Source organism: Ursus maritimus, unplaced genomic scaffold, assembly GCF_017311325.1.
Source record: "Ursus maritimus isolate PB19 unplaced genomic scaffold, ASM1731132v1 scaffold_26, whole genome shotgun sequence".
Classification (NCBI taxonomy): Eukaryota; Metazoa; Chordata; class Mammalia; order Carnivora; family Ursidae; genus Ursus; species Ursus maritimus.
The window spans coordinates 33,506,775-33,525,869 of record NW_024425119.1 but is presented as its reverse complement, the minus strand read 5'-3'; the positions used below and the strand labels follow the sequence as shown (position 1 = coordinate 33,525,869).

General features: G+C 36.6%; 1 protein-coding gene across 1 annotated transcript in view; it reads left to right on the top strand.

The window, feature by feature from the left end:
- Positions 1 to 12,849, top strand: part of GXYLT1 (glucoside xylosyltransferase 1) — a 55,472-nt gene extending 42,623 nt beyond the window's left edge. The window contains exon 8 of the mRNA XM_040642342.1: positions 6,942 to 12,849. Within this exon, the coding sequence (XP_040498276.1) occupies positions 6,942 to 7,103 (162 nt within the window). The 3' untranslated portion in view covers positions 7,104 to 12,849. The remainder of the gene's footprint in view (positions 1 to 6,941) is intronic.
- The last annotated feature ends 6,246 nt before the right edge of the window (positions 12,850 to 19,095 follow it).

The window sequence follows — 19,095 nt, the reverse complement described above, 5'->3', positions numbered from 1 at the left end:
GGGAGAGGGACAAGCAGACTCCCCAGTGAGCAGGAAGCCTGACGCAGGACTTGATCCGAGCCTGGGGTCATGGCCTGAGCTGAAGGCAACTACCGACTGAGCCACCCAGATGCCCAAATGATTCTTTTAATGTACTGTTGGATTTTATTTGCTATATCTTGTTGAGAATTTTTGCATCCATGTTCATCAGGGATATTGGCCTGTAATTCTCCCTTTTGGTGGGGTCTTTGTCTGGTTTTGCAATCAAGGTAATGCTAGCCTTTTAGAAGGAGTTTGGAAGTTTTCCTTCCATTTCTGTTTTTTTGGAACAACTTGAGAAGAATAAGTATCAATTCTTCTTTAAATGTTTGGTAGAATTGGGAAGCCATCTGGCCCTGAACTTTTGTTTGTTTGGAGATTTTTGGTAACTGATTCACTTTCTTCACTGGTTATGGGTTTCTTCAAATTTTCTATTTCTTTCTGTTTCAGTTTTGGTAATTTGTGTGTTTCTAGGAATTTATCCATTTCTTCCAGCTTGCCCAGTTTGTTGGCATAAAATTTTTTGTAATATTTTCTTATTGTTTGTATTTCTGTGGGCTTGGTTGTGATCTCTCCTCTTTCATTCATGATTTTATTTACTTGGGTCGTTTCTCTTTTTGATAAGTCTGGCTAGGCTTTATCAGTTTTATTAATTCTTTCCAAGAGCTAGCTCTTAGTTTTGTTGATCTGTTTTACTGTTTTTTTTTGTTGTTGTTGTTTCTGTATTGTTTATTTTTGCTCTGATCTTTATGATTTCCCTTCTTCTGCTGGCGTTAGGCATTATTTGTTGTTCCTTTTATAGCTCCTTTAGGTGTAAGGTTAGGTTGTATATTTGAGACTTCTTGCTTCTTGATTTAGGCCTATATTGCAGTATCTTTCCCTCTTAGGACTGCTTTTGCTGCATCCTAAAGGTTTTGGACTGTTGTGTTTTCATTTTCATTTGCTTCCATGTATTTTTTTATTTCTTCTTTAATTTCTTGCTTAACCTAGTCATTCTTTGGTGGGATGTTCTTTAACCTCCATGTATTTGTGGTCCTCCTAAATATTTCCTTGTGGTCGACTTCAAGTTTCATGCATTGTGGTCTGAAAATATGCATGGAATGATCTCAGTCTTTTTATACTTGTTGAGGGCCAATTCGTGACCCAGTACGTGATCTGTTCTGGAGAATGTTCAACATGCACTCAAAATGAACACACATTTGTTTAAAAGCCTATCTTTAACCCAAAGATTTGAGATACTTTATCATATACTGAAGTTCCATTTTGTAATTTCTGAATTTTCTCTTTTGTTCCCCTGGTTTGTCTAATTGTGCATTAATGCCACACTATTTTAGTTATAAAGGCGTTGTACTATGTTTTAATATATGGTGGATTACTCCCTCCTCAGAGCCTGTTCTCAAGTGTTTTCCTAGCTATTGCATATTTATTTTTCCACAAATATTAACTCATTTAACTTAAAAAACAAATATTAACTCATTAACTCAAAAAACTGTATTTTTATTGGGAGTGAATCAGTTTCTTATATTAACTTAGGAGCCGCTGACGTTTTGATGGTATTGGGACATCTTAAGAACAAGGGCTGTCTTTCCATTTGTTCTTTCAGGAATGTTTAATAGATTTCTTCATTCAGATTTTGAACATCTTTTAAGTTTATGCTTAGGTATTTTATCTTCTTTGTTGCCTTTGTAAGTGGGGTTTCCTCTTTTAAGCATCTGCTTTATATTGAGTTTGAGAAAATTATACTGCCTCTTTCCCACCCTTGCTCCAGATATCTGTTCTTTTTTTTTTTTTTTCTCCTTATTCTTGCAATCTTCTTTTATGTGATTAAGGTGGGTTGACAGGGACAGGTGACTATATTTTACATACCTCTAGTTTGTTGCATGAACCGGGTTTCCATGAATATGTTGGGGACCAAAACTTGGGGCAAGTCCAAATGAAGATTGGATTATGATTTTGCTTAACGGGCTATATCCTCACTGTCTATGCAGTGAATTACGTGGGGAGAAGTATACCTGGGGAGAAATATATGTGACCACTTATCTCTCATGCAGATGTACTCTTTGTTCTGCTAGACTGTGCCTAATCTTATGTGGACGTGAAGACAGAACATAAGTAAATAACAGAAGTGCTAGTTTGATTTAAGTGTGGGGATCAGGAGAAGAGCTGATTGCCTCTGTTTTTTAGATTCTTATTCTTTTTATTGCTAATGACTGGTCTAGTACAGCCTCATTAATAGGAATGAGGATGAAAATATTTAACTGTAATCCATTGTGACAGAAACTGTACTGGAACTGTAAGAGAGTATAAGAGCTTTGTTTGCCTTGAAGGGCCAGGGAAAGCTTGTGCCTCACTCAAAGGAGGCCTTTGAAGTGGGCCTTGAATGAGGAAGAGTTTTCCAGGAGCAGGGTCTGTCTGGTCAGAGTACTGCCTGAGAAAAAGGCTCAGGGGTTTTCAATACAAAAAACACTTTTTTCATGAAAAGTCCGTGGAGAGGTCAGGTGTGGAGCTGTTCAGCTGGAGTGGAGTGCGGGGTGAAGGTAGGCAGTGGCTGGGCTGGGATCAGTGTGGTGATGATATGCCGCGTCAAGGTGGTGATCTGCAATGATAAGGAATTGAAATTCTTTCCTGGAGATCAGTGTTTCTCAAACTTGGTGGTAGGCAAAGTGCTAATGACATTGTAGGCTACCACTTTGTGTATTATTTCTTCTGTAAACTTGGCAGATAAAGTTTCTGTATAATCAGTTTATCATGATATAGCTACACTCACTGAAGAATTCTAAAATTTAGTGTTGATGTTCATTTTAATGTAGCAGACCTTATATGCCCCCAGAAATCAATTTTGTATATTAATGCTTTATCATGGGTTGTCAAATGGTGATAAAAATGAAGAAAAGTACTTTTGTGGTTCTGAGACTGCAGAATAGAAAAGAAATGCATTCCTATAAAAACATGATTTCTTTGTTTCCTTTGAGCATTAAGAAAATCCATTATTAAGGAATTAAATTTCACTAGTTTTATTTGGTCTTTTCTTAGAGCTTTGGTAAATATATACCTTTAAAAACCCGAGTAATGGTTTTAAGCTGACTAATTACACTTCATTTAAAAAAAAATAAATCTTTTAAAATGATTTCAAATACTGAATTGATTATTTGTGTTTGTTTTGTATCTGTATTAACTATAGCTGTGTCTTTCCATTTTTCACTTTAATGAAGTTAATCAGTCTTTTATGGTGCTCTTGGTTAGTGTTTTTATCTTCCCTTATCTATAATTCAATGAGAAGTGTAATTTTTAAAAGCAATGTATTCAGACAAGGGTATTTATGCAAGTTTCAGACAGAAGCTTAGTCATAGCCATTGAATGCAATGAACAATATGAGTTATAAAGGATATGAACCATCTTTAAAATGTAAATGCATGGCTGTGTCTTCCAGCAAATCAGGTTTTACAGTCCATACATATTTGTTAAATATTAGTTGTTGAGTGAATAAAAATATTAAGATTAAAAATTGCAAATGCAAAATGGGAACAAAACATTTTATTGCTCTATAAGGTATTTTCTGCTTCATGTATTTCATTCTGAATTACATTTCTTGGTGGTTCTGTGTTAACTTTGATTTACTTCACATCCTGCTTATATTTGCATAACTATCTCTGCAAGGGAGTCGTCCCGAGTGTTTCCCTTCTGTGCTATGGTCGTCCCGCACCTTGTCCATGGAGGATATGTTTCAAGCCCCCCAGTGGATGTCTGAAACTAAAGATAGTACTGAACCCTATATATACTATGTTTTTTTTCCTATACATACATATCTCTGATAGAGTTTAATTTATAAATTAAACACATAAGAGACTTGAGAACAGTAATAATGAAGTAGAACAGTTATAAAACAATACATTGTAATAAAAGTTACATGAATGTGATCTCTCAAAACAGTTTATTGCCCTATAGGCATCCTTTTCTTGTGATGATGTGAGATGATAAGATGCCTTTGTGATGAGATGAAGTGAGGTGAATGATGTAGGCTTTGTCATGTAGCGTTAAGCTACTGTTGACCTGCGACAGTATGTCAGGAGGAGGATCACCTGCTTCCAGACTGCCGTTCGCCGCAGGGAAAGTGAAATTGTGGTTTAGGGTGTACTGTTGTACCTTCTTGTATGTATTTGGCTCTCAGCATTTGTTGGATTGAAATGCCATTCTGCCATATTTTTAAAACATGTTTTATTCTTTGAAAATGCCTCAGGTTATCTAATTGTGGTCATCTTAGCCTCAATAGTTATTTGCTGTCTTTCATCTGACAGTCTTATATGTAAAGCATGACCTTCTTAAAAGTGTGTGCACTGCATACTGTGCCAATGAAGGAGTGATTAACTGTATCAGGAAAGGCTTCTCAGAAGTGCTGATATTTGAACTGAGCTAGAAGGATGAGTACCAGGCATAGAAGGAAAAGTGAAAATGAGTGAGGCAGAGCATACTGTGCAGAAAAAGGCCTACAGTCAGGTAAGGCCACATGTGGCCTCTGGGAAGGGGAACACCTAGATGCAAGTTATGTCCCGCACAACTCTGTAGTGCTGCAGATTATGTGAATGGCAGAATGTGCCATGACTTCAGGCTATATTTATATGGGTGGCAATTTTGGTAATTTATCATCTTTTCCCTGAAAGGTCAAATTAGTTGTGTTATATGGTGGACTAAAAGAGCTCTAATTCATGAGTCACTGTTTTTATTTTAGAAAAATCTTCAAAATACTTAGGGAAGAAAAAAACTTTTTTTAATTCTTTATTTACTTAAGTAATCTCTACACCCAACACAGGGCTCGAACTCATGACCCCAAGATCAAGAGTCACATGCTTCTCCTACTGAGCCAGCTAGGCACCCCATGAAAAAAAAATTTTTTAACCACAAACACTGGGCTTCAAATAACATGAAAATGAATAAACTGAATCTCAAGTACTTCATATTTTTGGGAATTAACTTTTAAACACCTTTGTAATGTTGTCATTTTCTTTTTAAAAATTTTTAAAAATTTTTCATTATGTTCAGTTAGCCAACATATAGTAGTACATCATAATTGTTGTAGTGTTCAGTGATTCATTAGTTGCGTATAATACCCAGTGCTCACCCCAACAGGTGCCCTCCTTAAAACTCATCACCTGGTCACCCCATGTTGTCATTTTATTTTCATTGTTTAGTAAGAAAAAGATCACAGTTTGGGCTTCCCATTGTCATTGGCCTCTCAACCACAGTGGTCCAGGGATGTTTTTGGTACACAGTGAGATGTTACTTGACAGTGTTACTTGATAAAAGTGATAAGCCTTGATAAAGGCTGCCTTTTTCAACATGGCTGCTGCTTTTAACCCCAAATAAATTTTAGGTGTATCTATATACAGCACTTAAAAAAATAACTAAATAAACCAATCCAGCTTTTATAAGTTTCTCCCAGATACCTACATGCCAGTTTCATTACATTCTTCCTAGTTAAGCATCCTCTCCTCTTTTTGTTTTTAATCTTCTAAACAATGTTTATCTTCAGTGTATGTGATTGGGTTTAAAAATCACCCTAAGGAAAAAAAAAACACCCTAAGAGTGATGGTTTCATGCAGTTAATGCTCATAGTTTTCTTTCTGAAGCGATACTGAGGGTCAGTATCTCTTTACATCTCTACACTGATAAAAGCCATGTTACTAAGTTCATCCTGTTCTCCAGAGATTGGCTACAGCTTCCCATGGACTCACTAATTGTGATTCAAGTGGCACTTTCCTCTCCCTCAGTGTCATGCTAGTGAGTCTTGGGGATCACCTTAGGTCATTTGAGCTCTCCGAGATTTCAGGTTCTGCATTTCCTTCAGGAGCTTGCATTTTTCACTGACTCTAAACTTTCACATAAAATGCTCCATTTTTTAAGCCCTATCTATCTTTCTAATGCCTAGTTGCAAACGCCAAATAAAAAATATAGCTGGTTGAGGGGCGCCTGGGTGGCACAGCGGTTGAGCATCTGCCTTCGGCTCAGGGCGTGATCCCGGCGTTCTGGGATCGAGCCCCACATCAGGCTCCTCCGCTATGAGCCTGCTTCTTCCTCTCCCACTCCCCCTGCTTGTGTTCCCTCTCTCATTGGCTGTCTCTATCTCTGTCGAATAAATAAATAAAATCTTTAAAAAAATATATATATATAGCTGGTTGAAAACACTAAAATCACAAGTTATTTCCACTTAATAACTGCTACTATAGTATTTTTCAAAATCTATTCCTTGGGATATTATATATATTTTACAGTAAAAAAAGGACTCTGGTCAAAATGTATTTTGGAACCAGTAGGCCAAACAACAGTCCACACATGTATTTTTCATTTTCCTGTTTACAGCTTTTCATGTGCCGGCGTGAGTTCCCACGAAGAGTGCATGATGTGGAGCAGCTCCCAAATGCATTTACCCATGGGGCCACTTTGTATAGTTAGGGCTCTTTGCAAAACCCTGAACTATGCTGTCATTTTGCATTCATTCCTCTCACTCCATGCCTCTCTCTCAATTCTTTGTAGTCCAGCCTCAACACTATTATCGGAGTGAGTTTTGGCTTTCCTTAGTGTCTCTCAGATACATACCTTCAGAGCTTTTGGTCATCATCTCACACTAGCCAGTGTCTCTGGGCCTTCTCCGCTCTTGCACATGTTCTTCCCTTGGCTTGTAATGCCCTGCCTCCATTACCTCTTCTCTGAAAAACTTTCCCTGATGCCCTCAGTGATTTACTGTGACTTTCTCCCTCCTCTAATGTGAGGTCATACTTCCATTTAATTCCTTGAAAATATCTGTTGAGCATGTGTACTTTTTTGTGAGACTAAGTGGAAGTTAACAATATTAAATTGAAGAAGTTTGGAGAATAACCAAATTTATATATATGTATATATCTTTGTCTTTTTATTTTTTTTTTCTCTAGTGTTCTTTTAAAGATGACAACATCCGTTCCTTATTAAAACCTTTAGAACTGGAACTACAAAAGACAGTCCATACGTACTGTGGAAAAATTTACAAAATATTTATCAAACAGCTAACAAAAAGCATACAAGATCGTTATGATAGACCACCAAAGGAAAGGTGATCCTTGGTGACCATTAAATCAAATGAGTTAAAACAACAAAATATCAGAGGACATGTGTGAAGGAATGGTCTTTGATGAAGTATTCAGGAAGGAATTATTCATCTTCAGAATAATTGTTTCTCCTGAAGAAGTTAAATGAGCATATATTCAAGCAATGAAGAATAAGTTAAAGTCTTGGACTCCAACAAGAAGACATTTTTGATCTCTGGTGTTTTGTAATGTTATTTGCTGTCAGTCCAGTATTGATGAAAATATCGAATGGTTTGTAGCCTACAGACTTTGGTTGACTCTTCTCAAGTGAGTAGGAACAGTAGGGGTGTATGGATGGACAAAATGTACCTCAGACACAGTGAAAACACTCAAACTGTGAGTATAGCAATAATTTTATGTCAGCACTAACCTCACTTTAAATGTGTGACAGAAAGTTTACAGGAACAGAACATGTTCTGTTTCTAAAGCAATGCGATGGAACCGGTGTAACCATTGACAATCGATGTGTGCCTTTATACATTTCATCTCCGTTTGAGAATCCTCCTGTGACAATCATGTTTAAAATTAGATTATAAGTAAGCTGCATGTTAAAATTGAGCTATCTAAGAAAGTGGGAAAACCATAAAAATGTTGGAGTTTTAGTCTGTGTTTGTGAAATGTAGTATTTTCATTTGTATATGTTAACCTGTTGCCAAAACTCAGATCTGAGATTGTTAAACAGATATTTTTGAAAATTTTCATCACTTTAAATGAAAATTTTCAGCTTTACTGGGCATTCTGGAAGCAAAACATATGCTGATCATAAAGTGAGAATTAACTAGTATACTTACGTGATTGTGGAAAATGTGATGGACCAAAAGGCATAAGCTATATACTTCCTGTGAACAGTAATTTTAGTTACAATGAAGCAGAAAAAAGTGGTCCACTTAAACTTTTTTCTTCTACCTCAGAATGGCTTTGCAAGATACTTTTGAAGAAGCAAATGTAGAGAGCCTTACCTTAAGTCAGTCAGACAACTTCCGTGGGTGATTTGGATTCAGAAGATTGTTCTATCCGAGTATAGAAAAAGTAGTTTGATTGGGTTACTGTGCGTATCTTCCTTTTTTGAACATCACTTAAGACATTTTTTTTAATCTTGACAATAAGAAAAATATTACTTCTCTTAGTGTTCTTGACTGCTCTCTAACATAACTGTAGATTCTGAGTACTTAGCATGTATTGTGCTGTGGCATATATCTCATTTTATTAAGTGCTATATGGTTATTCGTTTTCCTCTATGGTATCTTAATACTTAAATAGAGAAGGAAAAATCATGAAGAAAAAAAACCACTTATGTGAAAAAAGTGGTGATCAGCTTTATAAAGATAGAGTGTCCTCTGTGGAGACATGGCATATGCCGAAAGACATGGTCAGTACAGTTGTCCCCTGTCTTTTGCAGTTCAGTCAGGGCAAATTGAGAGAGGAAGGTGTAAAAAAGGCAAATTAGAAGTTGATAACCAGCCCAGCACTCTTTGAACAGATGCGTTTAGAGAACACAATCTGCATGTCCTTGGCAGAATGCCATGGTGAATGTAAGCACTTGTGAACTGTGCGGAAATTGAGTTTACTGAGTAGAAAATGAGAATCCTGGAATTTTGGACTTTGGAAGGTATATATAAGATCATTTCTAATGGTCCCCGAAAGAGAACTCTGCCTGTCTGGATTAGACCCTCATGGGGAATTTGTTGAGCGTGGATCCCCGGGGTTCCCCTTAGACTTCTTGGACACTGTGTCTAGGACAGGGGCTGCCAATGTTTTTTTAATGAAGAGATTTTTAAAACTACATAGAAGTAGAGAGAATAGTACAGTGGTACTCATCGCCCAGATCAAACACTTAAATATCTTACCATATTTGTGTCCTCTGTTCCTTTTCCTTTCACTGAAGTGTCTTAAAGAAAATGCCTGCTAGCCTGTCATTTTACTGCTGTGAGTACTTCGGTAACTACAATGACATCATACCTCCTTTGGCTTCAGTTACTATCCATTCCTAAGCAAATTTCCTTAAATGTCTCCAGTGTTAGATTAGGGTGCAAAAATAAGTCATCTTATGATTCTATTTTTAGTAAGCATCTCAGATGATTTTGATGTCAGCTAGTTTGGGAACTACTGGGAATCATTTTGCCAAGTTGAAGGTTGAAGTTAGGATACCATAATTCTTGGCACAGTTAGTAGATTATAAATGTGATTCTGAAATATTAGAGGAATTGGGGTTATTGGCAAGATTTGAATTTATATTATTTGTAAGTTTCTTAGGTTTAATTTCCTCAGTGAACACAGACTCTCAGCCCCATGGGCTCTAATAAAGTGAGTTGGGGCTATGTAGAGTGTTGTCCTGATTTAATCCAACTGGACTATGTATCTCTGGTCTCATGTTATGCTTATTTACACTGTTAAACACTCCACATTGTGGGTCAATTAGAAGGTTTTTCGTCTGGTTTTATTCAGACCTGACCTAATTGGGCATTTCACCATAAATTGGGATATGGTGAAAACTTAGGGATTATATTTACCTAAAATCTAGGGTATCACAGAAAGTCCATAATAATAGTAAAATGAGTTTTCCGAATTTTTCTTTAGATAAGGTAACTTTTTCTTTGAGAATTTTTAAGAAACGCAGTTCTCAGCATTAATGAGGTTAAATTTATAGAACAAGTTAGAGAACATATTATATTTCTTTTCATAAAAGTGTATCTATGCATTTTATATAAATTACATTATGTATTCTTTGAGTCTTTGTGTTAGAACAATTCCGACCTCAGAACTATCTCTGGGCTACAGTATTACCAAAGTGGAATGACTTTAAAATGTAGTCAAACTTCATTTGTATGAAGTAGCCATCTTAAAAGAACTTAGAAACCTTTAGAAAATATATATTGTGAAAGCAATACATAATTTTTTTTCCCCCGTGTGAAGAATAGTTCATAATGTATAAGGTAACCCAGTTATCTTTTGGACACTTGAGAACCTGAAATAATATTACCGCTTACTCATTGCTCTTTCATCTTGCCTCCTGTCAGATGTTACTGGTATAATGGCAAGAAACCCAGTCTGTGTGTTGTATCTGGATTCTTTTCTTGGTTTGGGACCTCAGGCATATCCTTTCACCTTCTCTGTGCCTTAGGTTTGTAAACAATTGATATGCTCTTCCAAACTCATGAGTCTCAGAAGTCGTAAGTCAGAAAGTTACGTGACTCAGCAGAGAGAATGGATTTGAATGCATTCTACATGGCTAATGCATGCCGCACACGAGCACTAGTGTTGGAGTTCTGTTTTGCCTCCTGTACAGACCATTCTGTTTCCTTAGTGTGAATGTTTTCCGACATGTATCTCCAGTAAGAATTTGCTTCTATTATGTAAGGAGGAGTTTTTAAGGAAGAGAAAGCAGAGAAGAAAGGAGTGGTCATGAATGAATGAAAAAAAAAAGGGAAGGAAAAGAGAGAAAGTGAGAAAAGTGAGGAAAGAGAAGGGAATAAAAGTGAGAATGGCAAAAGACAGAGTAAGAGAAAAGATGGAATGAGAGTGGGAAAATCGAGAAGTGGAGGTAGAAACGCTGTGGAAACTGTCACTTTTTGAGTCGTAGGCTCCCCACCCTGTGCCACTGTCTGCCTGCCTTCTGTGTTCAGTTTGTGAGGCCCTCTGGGGTCAGGAAGGGTGCTGGCTTTCATGGAGGCGGGCAGCACAGATGCTCTGGTTTGATTCGTCAATACTGCAGTCCTGTTCAGTCACTGCACTCACTGATCAGAATTTAATGGTAATCATTCAACATTGTATTTCTTTACTGGATTCCAGTTTGTGAGCTGAGACCTATGGAAACATGATGACAAATACCCTCCTTTTTAACGTCGTCCTTTTAGTCCTGCCAGTTGTTAGATTATGCAGGACTAACCACATGGATTCACAGGGGAGGCTCGGGTGGGGGGGATGGCTGGTTAGGCTTGAAGGGGCCCCAGGAATCTATTACAGCAGGTTTCCAGATGATACTGATAGGAAGCCAGATTTGGGAATCACTGCCCTGCCTTGAATGGCAGCTTACACAGTAAATCACATTTATTGATTCCTCAGTGGGCATACTTTCAGTCGAACCATTATAAATGGATTCAAGAGAATAGGAGACAGGAGAAACACACTGAAGGGAAAAGCCTGAAAAGATACTATTCAGTGTCTTTCAGAAGTTTGTATTGTAAGTAGTAAATACCGTAATGGTAATCAGAACCTCTTCGAAGTGTGTTAGAAAGATCATGGATCTGTTGTTACTATTTTTTTTAAGTAACTTTTTTTGGTTCCTTAGAGTAAATAGAGAAGGAGAGTAGTGGTGCAATATGTCAGGTATGGGGCCAGTTATCCATTTATTAAATATACTTTCAAGTGTCTTAAAACAACAGTTGCCTTATTGCATTTTAATATTTAATAAAAGTAGATTAATGATTTGTACTGTAACAGTTATCCTTTTTACATTGCCAAAGCAACCCTTTTTCGCCTCTTAAAGTCTGGCTAAGTTGTTCCGGTGTTTGCTGTTTCCTAATTCACTGAACAGGAAACCAGATTTCTAAAACTAAGTTATATAACCTTAAGTCTAAGAGGTGGTACAGGAATGTTGTTCTCTTTTTTTATCTAAAAATGAATATGTTGTTAATTCAAATGTCTAGGAATTAGAGAACCATGAGAAGAATGTGAAATAGCATGTTGGACTAGGCAATTTAAAATTAATGTCAAATTTACTTTTAAATGGAAAACAACCTATTTTCACCTCATCAGTACCAATAATTTCCAATGTCTAATGGGATTATTTCTTTAGAATTTCCTGTAAACTCAGTTTTTTAAACAAAAGAGTGCCTTTGAAAAAATAGGGGGAAAAATGAAATTTCTCTTACTACCAGTATTGTGAATGTTATTTGAAGGGTCTGTGGTCAGGCATTTTAATATCAAACTTAAGAACTGATGTGGAGCCTTTGCTTATGTTTGATTTATATATACAATCTGAATTTGCAAACATACTCAAACACATAATACCATAGCGACTCCTTGTAAAACACGAGAACGTAACAGTGTTATATTCCATTTAAAAAGTAAATTGACTTTGACTATAATAGCAAATAGCTGTTTTCAACTTTGTATAAAATCTCTTCAGGGAATATTGGAATGTTATGCAAAAGTAATTCCGGGCTTGTTGTATACCTATGGAATATGTCATCCATTCAAGACTTAGCGGAACCCACATGCATAATATGCACTGTCATCCGTATTTGAGAGCCGGACCAATGGTTTTTGATGGATGTTATAACAAGATCTTGAAGGAGATCATGGTTTGCACCTGTTCCTGAAATAAAAAACTGGAAAGGTTGCAGGTGTTTCAATTTTTCACAGGCATTTTGCATAAATATATTAATATTTTGAGTAGTAATGGTTCTAAAGCTTCAGGAAGGCCTGTTGGTGTACTGTGATATGTAGAAACTACTACCTTTAAACTGCTTTTTACCTTAAAATATTATGATTTTAGGATAATTTGGATATCTTCCTCCAAGTATTTTGTGTATTTTAAAATTTATTAAAGGGAAGTAAGATTATAGATTCGGGTGTGACCTGAGAATAATGGAAAATTGCTTTGTTCTGTATTGGAGTTCAAGTCATCTTTTTCTTGAAAAACTGTATTGCTGTTGCTAAATAAACATGTACTCCATAAATGTTTAATATCTTCAAATGGTGTATCTGAATTATTCTATCAATCAAAAACAATTTTGGAATCTTTAGGGTTGGGATGCTTGATAACCAGGAGCATAGGCAGTGGGCAGTTTCTGGACTGGGTATTTCTGCAGCTGAACAATGTCATCAGGAAGTAAAGTACTGTCTGTTTTTCCATTACCATTCTCACCATGTGAGCTTGGTCTCACCACATGGACACAGAGTGACAGCTAACATCCAGATGGCAATGACAACCAGAGGCAGAAATATGTCTTTTTTGTAAGAGGAAGGTTCTGCTTGCATAGCCATAATCATATCTGTGCCTAAAACAGTCACTTTGCAAAGGCAATAAAACCAACAATTGGCTCAGACCATGAAGATCTGCCCCAAACTTAAAGATGGTTTCCCCTTAAAGAATGGCTGCTCTGAGGAAAGGGAACACATCAGGGTTCTATTAGAAGTTGGTGGGGTAGAAGGATTGGGAGCTTGGGAGATAGCTACTGGGTAGGTGACAGACCATACGTTATTTTACTGGCCCAAGTATTTCTTAAAATTTCCAGGGGGATCGCATTTCAGATTAGATTCTGTGCCAGGATGTAATTTTGCTTTGAAAGTTCTCTGTATTGTTATGATCTCACAGTTTGTGGTTTTACATATTTTATTATTTATACAATGGGTTTTTCTAGTCACAATATAAAGGGTTTTAAAAGATTATTGAGGGGCGCCTGGGTGGCACAGCGGTTAAGCGTCTGCCTTCAGCTCAGGGCGTGATCCCGGCGATCTGGGATCGAGCCCCACATCAGGCTCTTCCGCTATGAGCCTGCTTCTTCCTCTCCCACTCCCCCTGCTTGTGTTCCCTCTCTCGCTGGCTGTCTCTATCTCTGTTGAATAAATAAATAAAATCTTTAAAATAAAATAAAATTAAAGATTATTGAGATGATGACTGCTTCTAAGAAGCAGTTCTTTGAAATTCATGATGAAAAATGTATTAATAAATACTTATTAGCAATCCTTGTATTTTCAACTAAATCTTTTATAAGTTACAAAATGTCCCCATTGAAACAAATTCAGATAATACAGAAGAAAAAAGTATGTGAAGTAATGCAATCCCTATCAAAATACCAAAAGCAATTTCACAGAACTAGAACAAATAATCCTAAAATTTCTATGGAACCACAAAAGACCCCAAATACTCCAAGCAATCTTGAGAAAGAAGAACAAAGTTGGAGGTACCACAATCCCAGACTTCCCCTAAGATACACGACAAAGTTGTAGTAATCAAAACAGTATGGTGCTGGCACAGAAATAGACAATGGATCCACAGGACAAAATAGAGAGCCGAGAAATAAACCCACATTTATATGGTCAATTAATTTATGACAGGAGGCAAGAATATATAATAGGGAAAAGACAAGCCTCTTCAACAAATGGTGTTGGGAAAACTGGAAGCTACATGCAAAAGAGTGAAACTGGACCACTTTCTTACACCATACACAAAAATAAAATGGATTAAAGACCTAAATGCAAGGCATAAAACTATAAAACTCTGAGAAGAAAATACAGACAGTAATCTCTTTGACATCAGCTGTAGAAACATTTTTCTAGATATGTCTCCTCAGGCAAGGGAAACAAAAGCAAAATAAAACTGGGACTATACCAAAATAAAAAGCTTTTGCACAGTGAAGGGAACCATCACAAAACAAAAAGACAAACCGATGAAGAAGATAATTTGCAAGTGAGATCTGATAAGGAGTTAATGTCCAGAATATAAAAAGAACTTAAGTAACTCAACACCAAAGAATCAACTAATCCAGTTAAATAATAGAGGAGAGGACAGACATTTTTCCAAAGACCTACAGATAAAAACAGACACATGAAAAGATGCTCAACATCACTAATCATGGAAATGGAAGTTAAGACTATAATGAAATGTCACCCCACACCTGTTAGAATGGCTAAAATAAAAAACACAAGAAATAAGACTTGGTGAGGATGTGGAGAAAAAGGAACCCTTGTGTACTGTTCATGGGAATGCAAACTGTTGCAGCCACTGTGGAAAATAGTGTGGAGGTGCCTCAAAAATTTAAAAATAGAATTACCATATGATTCAGTAATCCCACGACTTGGGTGTTTGCCTAAAAAAGATGAAAACACTAATTTGAAAAGATATATGCACTCTTATATTTACTGCAGCATTATTTACAATAGCCAAGATATGAAAGCAACCCAGCACATCCATCTACAGAAATGGATAAAGAAGATGTGGTATATAGAGATACATAGATTATAGATATACAGAAGAAATATATATACATACGTACACACTACGGGATATTGCTCAGCTGCAAAAAAGAATGAGATCTTGCCATTTGCAGCAACATGGTTAGAACCAGAGGTTATAGGGGCGCCTGGGTGGCACAGTGGTTAAGCGTCTGCCTTCGGCTCAGGGCGTGATCCCGGCGTTATGGGATCGAGCCCCACGTCAGGCTCCTCCGCTGTGAGCCTGCTTCTTCCTCTCCCACTCCCCCTGCTTGTGTTCCCTCTCTCGCTGGCTGTCTCTATCTCTTTCAAATAAATAAATAAAATCTTAAAAAAAAAAAAAAAGAACCAGAGGTTATAATACTAAGTGAAATAAGAGAAACAAAAATACCACACGATTTCACTCATATGTGGAATTTAAGAAATAACAAATGAACAAAGAAGAGAAAAAATAAACCCAAACTCTTAAATACAGATAATAAACTGGTGGTTGCCAGAGGGGAGATGGTGGGGGAATGGGTGAAATTGATAAAGGGAAGTAAAAGTACACATACTGTGATGAGCACTGAGTAATGTATAGAATTGTAAAATCACTATATTGTATACCTGAAACTAATATAACACTACATTAATTATACTTCAAGTATACAAAGTCTTTTGCTGTGCACGTGTATCTGTAAGACACACAACGAAGGTATGGTTGGGCCCTACTTTGCACACTTCTACAACTTGCCTTTTTTCCACATAATGTGATTTTTCCTTGTTAATACATTAGATCCACCTCATTCTTTATAACTGCATATTTCATAATAACGTACTTATGTAGAGATTAGCACACAGACTTCTGAAATATAAATGTGTTAAGTAATGAGTTTTAACTTCATAGTAAATAATCACTCTGCCCATTTTGCAAGTGAAGTGTGATTTAATTTACTCTAAGGGACATTAAATTGTGGACAGAGAGCTAGTGTACCTCAGGTAAATGTCAGATTGTTATTTTTTACTAGGATCTTTGAATTTTATTTAGATTATGAAATCATCAAGATAACCTCTATATCATTTTACAGACAAAATATAGTCTTGAAAAACAATAAGCTATTTTCTTTCTTTCTTTTTTTTTTCATCTATCCCTATCCCTTATTTCCCCCAGCCTCCTCCCTCCCTCCCTCTGGTAGCCATCAGTTTGTTCTCTATAATGTTATGTTGCTTGGTTTGTCTCTTTTTTTCCTTTGCTCATTTGTTTTGTTTCTTAAATTCCATATATGAGTGAGATCATATGGTACTTGTCTACCCTGAGTTATTTCGCTCACCATTATACTTTCTAGCTCTATCCACGTTATTGCAAAATACAATTTTATTTTTTAATTAAAAGGATGAAAATTTTTGTATAGTTTAAGACATTTTAGTAAAATAAGTAAGACTATTTTTTTGTGAGACTGGCATGTCTGAATATTGTTACTTTAGGATGGTTCTTCTACCTTTACATTCTTTATTTTTTTAAAAAAATATTTTGAGTAGGGCACCTGTGTGGTTCAGTCGGTTAAGCGTCTGCCTTTGGCTCAGGTGGTGATCGCAGGGTCCTGGGATCAAGTCCTGCATCAGGCTCCTTGCTCAGCGGGGAGCCTGCTTCTCCCTCTGCCTGCCCCTCTCCCTGCTTGTACTCTATCTGTCAAATAAATAAAATCTTAAAAAAATATATTTTGAGTAGTTAAGTTCAAAAAATTTTTTTTGTGAAAATTAGCAAAAACTGACCTGTGTTTTGCCTGTACTTTAGCACTTAAAATCTATTAATAGGGCCACTTAACTGGTTACAGTTTTTTTAATCTTTTAGAACAGTGCAAAGAGAAATATAATGGAATCACATATATAATTTTAAGTTTTCTAGTAACCACAAAAGCAGTAAAAAGCACCTGAAAATAACTTAATTTTTAAAATTATTTTATTTTTTAAAGATTTTAAGTGATCTCTACACCCAATGTGGGGCTTGAGCTCACAACCCTGAGATCAAGAGTTACGTGCTCTACTGACTAAGCCAGCCATTTAATAATATGTTTTACTCAACCCAATATATCCAAAATATTATCATCTGGACATGTAGTCAATATGAAAATGTTAGTGAGATAAACATTCTTTTTCATACTAAGTAGCATGTATTTTTCACATACAGCACATCTCCATTTGAACTTGCTACATTTCAAGTGTTCAATGGCCACTAGTGGCTAGTGGCTACCATGTTGGGTAGTACAATTCTAGAATGTAAACTCTGGAGGCAAAAACCATTTCTGTTATTATTGTGGTATCTCTGTCACCTAGTATTGTGACTGATCATGGTAGACACTCAAATTTGGTGAATGAATATTGAGAGATGTTTTATAAAACTGTGGAATTTTTGTTTTTGTTTTTTTGTAAATTTGTAAAAGAGTGTGAACTCTGGCCATATTATTTATAAAGATATTAAATAAAATTATATTCCAAAAAAAGGTACATCCTCATTGATAGTGAAAATCAAACCAGAAGGGGTGCATTTTTTTTTTTTTTAGATGTAATCCAAGTGTTTTTGGTAGGTTTTGTTTTTTTTTTAAGATTTTATTTATTTATTTGACAGAGAGATAGCCAGCGAGAGAGGGAACACAAGCAGGGGGAGTGGGAGAGGAAGAAGCAGGCTCCCAGCAGAGCATGGAGCCCAATGTGGGGCTCGATCCCAGACTCCAGGATCACGCCCTGAGCCGAAGGCAGACGGTTAACGACTGAGCCACCCAGGTGCCCCTGTTTTGTTTTTAAATGAGAGGAAACTCAGTGCTGGCAAGATTATAGTGAATGTACACAAAACTACAGATGATGGTATAAGGTCATATGATTCACATACCCTGTTAGTTCACTTTTTGGCACCATTAATGAATCATGCACAAACATTAATTTCAAATGTATGATAAACCTGCGTCGGCTTCCGTGGATTCTGGCTTCTCCGTGTTACTACAGCTTCTATCTAAAGCCAGGTCCTTCATCTTGCACTAGATCCTACACCCTCTTGTGTAACTCAAGGACATTGTTCCATCAATTCTTTCCTCTTTACAATTTTTCTTCACTGTACTGGACCATTTCCAGTAAAATTCTTTGAAAGAGTTGTCTATATTCTGTTTCCAATTACTCTTTCGTCAAGGTTAACTTGTGTGACTTGTGTGTTCTTAATGCCAATGTCCAATTGCTAATCATCATCTTATTTAACCTATCAGCAGCATTTGGCAGACTTTGAAGTACCATTTTCTTTTTCTTTCTTTTTCTTTCTTTTTCTTTCTTTCTTTCTTTCTTTCTTTCTTTCTTTCTTTCTTTCTTCTTTCTTTTTTTCTTTCTTTCTTTCTTTTTTTTTTTTTTTTAAGATTTCATGTACTTATGTGACAGAGAGAGAGCACAAGCAGGGGGAGCAGCAGGCAGAGGGAGAGGGTGAAGCAGACTCCCCGCTGAGCAGAGAGCCCAATGCGGGACTCAATCCCAAGACCCTGGAATCATGACCTGAGTCAAAGACAGACGCTTAACCCACTGAGCCACCCAGGTGCCCCAGATGTACCATTTTCATTGAAACACTTTCTTCAGCTGGCCTCCATTTCATCATATTCTGTGTTCCTCTTTCCTCGTTCAACACTTTTCAGTTTCCTTTCTGGCACTCCATTTTCTTCCCACTCTCTTAATATATCTAGAATACATCAGACCTTCTCAGTGATTTCATTCAGTTGATGTCTTTAAAAACATCAACTATCTCCCCAATTTGTATCATCAATCAAGATGTCTCTCAAATTCCGGACTGTTTTCTACTGCACATTCCTACTTGATATCTCTGCTAAAATATCTAGTATCCATTCCAAACTTAACATAGCCAAAACAGAATAGAATCCTTGATTTCACTCTTGAACCTGCCCTATTTAGAATCTTTACTTAAATACTGATAAATCTATCCTTCCAGTTGCTCAGGCTAAAATCTTGGGAGCCATTCATTACTTCTCTCATGTTCATCCACAGTCCACACACA